Here is a 6661-nt window from a genome sequence, read left to right as displayed (position 1 = left end):
AAGTTGTCCATGTTAGGGGACCATAGCCCCCCCCCCCTCTCCCCTCGGGGAACCTACATAGCTCCGCCGTTGCACTCTGTTAAGTCTGCAATGTCTCTTAGGTGTTATAGGACGGAAAGGTGCTCCCCTCGGGATCCAAGGGTCACCCCAAGTCCAAATAGATGAGTCATTGCCTACCATCCAAACTAGTCCTTTCTTAAGAAGCTAGAGTCCATGTTCAATCCCCTTCCACACCATTGGAGAATTGCCTGTAAATACCATATCAATAAGCTGCCCATTAGGATAGTATTTCGCCTAAAGTAGGCGAACACACAAACTTTATGTCTTGTCCAGTAACCGCCATGCTTGTTTGGGCAAGAGGGCTTGATTAAATGCTCTCATGTCAAGCAACCCAAGCCATTTGTTTAAACCCAAGAGGCCTCCCTTTTGTTTCGGTAGGATAGGCCTGTCCCAAGCAACCCAAGCCATTTTTCTTCTTCCTTTTTTTAACTCCCCACCAATATTGACGCATCATTCTAGTAAAATTACCACACTGATATGAAAGTTTAAACACACTCATCACATAGGCGGGTATGGCCTGAGCTATCGACTTAATAGGGATTTCCTTACAAGAAGATGACATGTACCTTTCGCTCCAGCCCACAAGCCTTTTGCTAAGCCTGGACTGCACTGTTTGGAATCTTCCTTTGTGCATTCTGCCATCTACTTGGGATCAAATACTTGCTCAGTAATCTCCAAAATGCTCTTCACTTCTTGCATAACATGAAATCTTGATGACACGTACTAGCTTGGGAGATTTCACCAAATACCTTACGTGGCCAAACTTGGTCAAAATAAAGAACAGGCCAAGAAAAGGCAATGGATTTCAAAAAAAAAAAAAGCAATTGTCGAAAAGAAAGTTGAGAACTAGAGATAGAACTTGATAATAATCAGCAAAAGACCCAAACTAAACCGCGTTATTATGAAGCTAGTAGAAATTATGCAAAAGTGCAAAACACGAGCACTCTGAACCGCGACCCAAATGGACCACATCGTGTGATCGATGAAACAGTGGTAGCTCCTGTTCCTTTTTGGTGGATTAGAGATCCAAAGATATGGCCACTAGCTTTACAGACCGGGACAGGGTCCACAAAGATACACCCAAGTCCAAGCTTTCAGAATTCTGCTCTCTTCTGATAATCATGTCATTGATTATTTGATTTGAAGATTATCTTCCTTGCTGCGACATTGCTGATGGATGTGCATGTATGCGTAGGTATCTGTCGACGTTCTTCATCATGGACGTGGCGTCGACGATTCCGTACCAGGGCATAGCCTACCTCGTCAACGGCGAGGTCAGGGAAGGCATGGTGTACAGCCTGCTCGGCCTGCTCCGGCTCTGGCGTCTCAGGAAGGTCAAGCAGTTCTTCACAAGGTAATCAAGCAACAGCCATGCATTCACATTACCAGATCTTCAGAACTCGAAATCGATCAACAATGGCTGAGCTGGTTTGACCGTCAGGCTGGAGAAGGACATCAGGTTCAGCTACTTCTGGGTACGCTGCGCGCGGCTCATCGCGGTGACGCTGTTCCTGGTGCACTGCGCCGGGTGCCTGTACTACCTGCTGGCGGACCGGTACCCGGACCGGGACAAGACCTGGATCGGCGCCGTGATCCCCAACTTCCGGCAGGAGAGCCTATGGATCCGCTACATCTCCTCCATCTACTGGTCCATCACCACCATGACCACCGTCGGCTACGGCGACCTGCACGCCCAGAACAACCTCGAGATGATTTTCAACATCTTCTACATGCTCTTCAACCTCGGCCTCACCGCCTATCTCATCGGCAACATGACCAACCTCGTCGTCGAGGGCACGCGCCGCACCATGGAGTTCGTAAGTTCCATTTCTGAATCTCGATCGCCATTGTTGTTAGTACATGAGTTGAGTTGATTTTCTTTTCATTTGTCGTCAGAGGAACAGCATTCGCGCGGCGTCCAACTTCGTGTGCCGAAACCACCTGCCGCCGCGGCTGCAGCAGCAGATCCTGGCCTACATGTGCCTCAAGTTCAGGGCGGAGAGCCTGAACCAGCAGCAGCTCATGGACCAGTTGCCCAAGTCCATCTGCAAGAGCATCTGCGAGCACCTCTTCCTCCCCGTGGTCAAGGAGGTGTACCTCTTCAAGGGCATCTCCAGGGAGGCGCAGCTGCTCCTGGTCACCAAGACCAAGCCGGAGTACATACCGCCCAAGGAGGACGTGATCGTGCAGAACGAGGCGGCGGACGACGTGTACGTCGTCGTGTCCGGCGAGGTGGAGATCATATACTTCAACGGCGAGCGGGAGGAGGTGATGGGAAAGCTGGGGACCATGGACATCTTTGGCGAGGTGAGCGCCCTGAGCGACCGCCCGCAGACCTTCACGTTCCGCACCAGGACGCTGAGCCAGCTGCTGCGGCTGAAGCAGGCCACCCTTAGGGAGGTCATGCAGAGCAAGCCCGACGACAGCGCCCTCATCGTCAGGAACTTCCTTAAGGTTGGTCGATGCCCCCATGTTATGTTTGCTACTACTACATTTTTTCCTCTGTGTGTGTCAGATGTGGCAAGATTGTGAGTCAGTAATGTGATGTGTGGCTGAAAGAAATGGTTGTGTTGCAGCATCAGATTGAGGTGCATGACATGAAGGACCTGCTGGGCGAGAGCACCGGAGCGGGCGGCAGCGGCAACATCGTCCCGTGCAATCTGCTGACGGTCGCCGCCACGGGGAACGCTGGCTTCCTTGAGGACCTCCTCAAGGTCGGGATGGACCCCGACGTCGGTGACTCCAAGGGAAGAACCGCGCTGGTAAGTAGACAAAGAACACACTATTCCTCACATTTTCCCTCATTTTTACAGTGTGTGTGCTGATCTGTATGCATGCCCTGCTCTTGCCAACGATGCCACTCACAGCACATCGCGGCGTCAAAGGGGTACGAGGGCTGCGTGCAGGCTCTGCTCATGCACGGGTGCAACGTCCACATCAAAGGCACGTAGTAACAACAAACACAACACCTACATTTTTTAGTGCGATCAAGTTTGCTAACTAACTATTCGTGGCCGGTGCATGCACACCGCAGACGCGCAGGGCAACACGGCGCTGTGGCAGGCCATCGCGGCGCGGCACCACAAGGTGTTCAGTAACCTGTACCACATCGCGCGCGTCTCGAACCCGCGCGCCGGCGGCGACCTACTCTGCCTCGCCGCGCGGCGCGGCGACGTCGACACGCTCCGCGAGCTCCTCAAGCACGGCCTGGACGTGGACTCCGAGGACCATGACGGCGCCACCGCGCTGCGCGTCGCGCTGTCCGAGGGTCAGGCCGACGCGGCCAGGTTCCTCGTCATGAGCGGGGCCAGCATGGACAAGGCGGACCTCGACGGCGACGGCTCCGCCCCGCGGCAGACCACGGTGCCGGCGGCCGAGCTGCGGGAGCTCGTGAAGAGACGGGAGGTCGGCCACCCGATCACCATCTACGACTCGCCGGCGAGCACCGTCACGGCCGCCAGCTCGTCGTCCGGGGAGCTTAGACAGGGGAGGCTCCAGGGCAGCGCGAGATCGGACAGCGCGCACTGGCCTCGGGTGAGCATCTACAAGGGCCATCCGTTCGTGAGAAACCACAGCTCCGAAGCCGGCAAGCTCATCAATCTTCCCGCCACGATGGAGGGGTTCAAAACCATCATCGGTAAGTATTCGGCCAGTAGCTGCGGATGCACCAATGCACCATCAACTGGATGTTTCACCAAGTGAATGAATTTGTTGCAATGAAAAACGAGGAATTAGCAGCTCAAACGTTCTGTGTTTGGTTTTTCTTTCAGGAGAGAAGCTGAAAGTGGACGCGGAGAAGGCGCTGATCCTGAATGGCGAAGGGGCGGAGATCGACTCGCTGGACGTGATCCGGGACAACGACAAGCTGTTCATCGTCACCGAAGAGCACATGAGGATGGTGGCATCAATGGATTCCTCTGTTGCTTTATCGCACACATCGTCTGTAGGTTCAGCTGTTTCAGTAGCACATGTCATATAATTCAGATATGTGCTAGCTGGAATTATTTTTTACTCTAGCCCTGAATAATCCAGTCATTGCGTTGGCAACGATTCAAGTAAGGTGACAAGTGCCACGCGAGTGATTTGCGATGTTTCCCCATATACATGGACAACAGTAGATTGCAGATAGTGCCTCCGGCCCAAAAAAAAGGGGCACGGACAGTGCAGATGCATGGATGGTGTAGTCATTTTATCGAAGAAAACGGATGATGTAGACAAGATTGGACTTGGAAATCGGCCTTAAGTTGGCTTCACCTGCTTGTTTTGATCATGAGCCGACACATTTCAGCTGCAAATTATGAACACATGCAACAATGTGTTTTGCAATTGAGCATTGTGTGTTCACACTTTAGAGCTTAAGCATTTCACGCAGTGCCCCTTAGGATAAAATTCACTGAGGAATTGTGGAACTTACATGTTGAACATTCCAGCGTTTCCTTTCCCGTAAAAAAAAAAAGAACGCTTCATGTTTTGAATTTTTTTTCTGAAACAAGACAAAAGATTTGCTATTTTCATTGATTAAGAAAGAATGCTTAGACAATTTTTTTGCAAAGCGGGGTACAAAAAACTATTCTAGCGGCATTACATTACTCAAGTATATGGCACCGGCATGGGCCCAAAGCCGAGCCTCCTCCTTTATCCTTGCAAAGACAATCATTGTCACAGCGGCGGAGTTATGAAAGACCTTAGCATTGCTCTCTTTCCAAATCTCCCAAGATACAAGCATAAACAAGGAGGCAAGAGCCTTTCTTTGGTTTGCACGATCAATCCCATTTTAATCACCAATGCCAAACCAAAGTGTCAAATCTTCAGATCCTCACTACATTAGCATGTAGGCCAATCCACGTAGCAACCTCGGTCCAGACCCGCCAGGAGAACCTGCATTGAAATAGAATGTGTGTCGCTGTCTCCTCCACTTGCTTAAAAGCGCACAAAGGTTGCAGTTCTGGCACCCCCAACAAAATGATGTTGATCATTTCCAGAAGAACAGGACTATTTTAGGTTCATTCCTAACAAAACAGTGGTATCTTGATAGAGGAAAATCAGGTCGTCTTCTTTCATTCTCCTAAAATCTACAGAAACATCCTATTTATATCATGCATCTCATGTATTATTAATCTAATCAATGGTCAGATCCAACCTAGAAACAACATTTAAAGTGCAACTAATCCCCGGGTGGTTTTGGTAATTCATAACAACATATAGCTCATTGAACTAATATCCTTTCAAGATTAATGTTTCAGAAAGTTCAATGATTGGTATGGCATGGACTAGAGATATGGACCCCTCAAAATGCTAAGGACACATATTGGCAAAATCTCAAGACTCTACATTTTCATTTTAGTTATCCAAGATCACATTGAGTCCACAGGAAAAACCAATACTATTAAAAGGGGATGAGGTGTTGCTTAATGGCTTGCTTGCTCAAAATGCTTAGTGATATGCTCGAAAATCCCTCAACCACTTCCTCATTTCCACTTCCTCATTTCCACATAGGCTTAATCGGAAGAGGTGCGGGATTTACGGAGTCCGGATCGGAGTCCGGCACCTTGGAGTCACGGGCCTTGCGGGGGACCAGGCTGGTATCCAGCTCTATCGCCATAGAGGTTGCCGTTTTTCGGGGCGGCGTCCAACCGTCCGTCCCTGACTAGCGTAGTGGGCTCCGAGCTAATGGTCGGAGCGGACACTTGAGCGACGCTTTGGGCGTTGTCCAATAATAGAGCTAAATCATGCCCATCGTGACAGTGTGGAGGGCCCGTTCGTGGCTCGAATCCGTCGAAGATCAAGTCCCCGCGGATGTCGGCCGTGTAGTTTAAGCTTCCAAACCTGACCTGATGGCTAGGGGCGTAGCTTTCGATCTGCTCCAGATGGCCGAACGAGTCGGCCCGCAGTGCGAAGCCGCCGAATACGAAGATCTGTCCGGGGAGAAAAGTCTCATCCCGGACCGCATCGCGATTGACGAGCGAAGAAGCCATCGAGCCTAAAGGCGACGACACAGAGGAACTCTCAATGAAAGCACCAATGTCGGTGTCAAAACTGGCGGATCTCGGGTAGGGGGTCCCGAACTGTGTGTCTAGGCGGATGGTAACAGCAGACAAGGGACACGATGTTTTTACCCAGGTTCGGGCCCTCTCGATGGAGGTAAAACCCTACTCCTGCTTGATTAATATTGATGATATGGGTAGTACAAGAGTAGATCTACCACGAGATCGGAGTGGCTAAACCCTAGAATCTAGCCTATGGTATGATTGTTGTTCATCCTACGGACTAAAACTCTCCGGTTTATATAGACACCGGAGAGGGCTAGGGTTACACAGAGTCGGTTACAATGGGAGGAGATCTTCATATCGTATCACCAAGCTTGCCTTCCACGCCAAGGAAAGTCCCATCCGGACACGGGACGAAGTCTTCAATCTTGTATCTTCATAGTCCGGGAGTCCAGCCAAAGGTCTTAGTCCGGCCGTCCGGACACCCCCTAATCCAGGACTCCCTCAAAGAGCATGGCCAGAGTGATTGACTGACCATCTATGGTCAGAGATTCAAATGAGGAGGAGGAAGAGCAAGTTGCACCTCCTGCCAAGACTCGAAAATTGACGGCGGG

General features: G+C 50.8%; 1 protein-coding gene across 1 annotated transcript in view; it reads left to right on the top strand.

The window, feature by feature from the left end:
• Positions 1-4320, top strand: part of LOC119345064 (potassium channel AKT2-like) — a 6650-nt gene extending 2330 nt beyond the window's left edge. The window contains exons 3-9 of the mRNA XM_037615296.1: positions 1256-1414; positions 1502-1877; positions 1957-2514; positions 2637-2822; positions 2928-3003; positions 3095-3697; positions 3831-4320. Of these exons, the coding sequence (XP_037471193.1) occupies positions 1256-1414; positions 1502-1877; positions 1957-2514; positions 2637-2822; positions 2928-3003; positions 3095-3697; positions 3831-4039 (2167 nt within the window). The 3' untranslated portion in view covers positions 4040-4320. The remainder of the gene's footprint in view (positions 1-1255; positions 1415-1501; positions 1878-1956; positions 2515-2636; positions 2823-2927; positions 3004-3094; positions 3698-3830) is intronic.
• Positions 4321-6661: the final 2341 nt, after the last annotated feature.

The sequence above is a fragment of the Triticum dicoccoides genome, chromosome 1B (assembly GCF_002162155.2).
Source record: "Triticum dicoccoides isolate Atlit2015 ecotype Zavitan chromosome 1B, WEW_v2.0, whole genome shotgun sequence".
Lineage (NCBI taxonomy): Eukaryota > Viridiplantae > Streptophyta > Magnoliopsida > Poales > Poaceae > Triticum > Triticum dicoccoides.
Note: the sequence above shows the minus strand (reverse complement) of the source record. Positions and strands in the feature narration are given on the sequence as shown.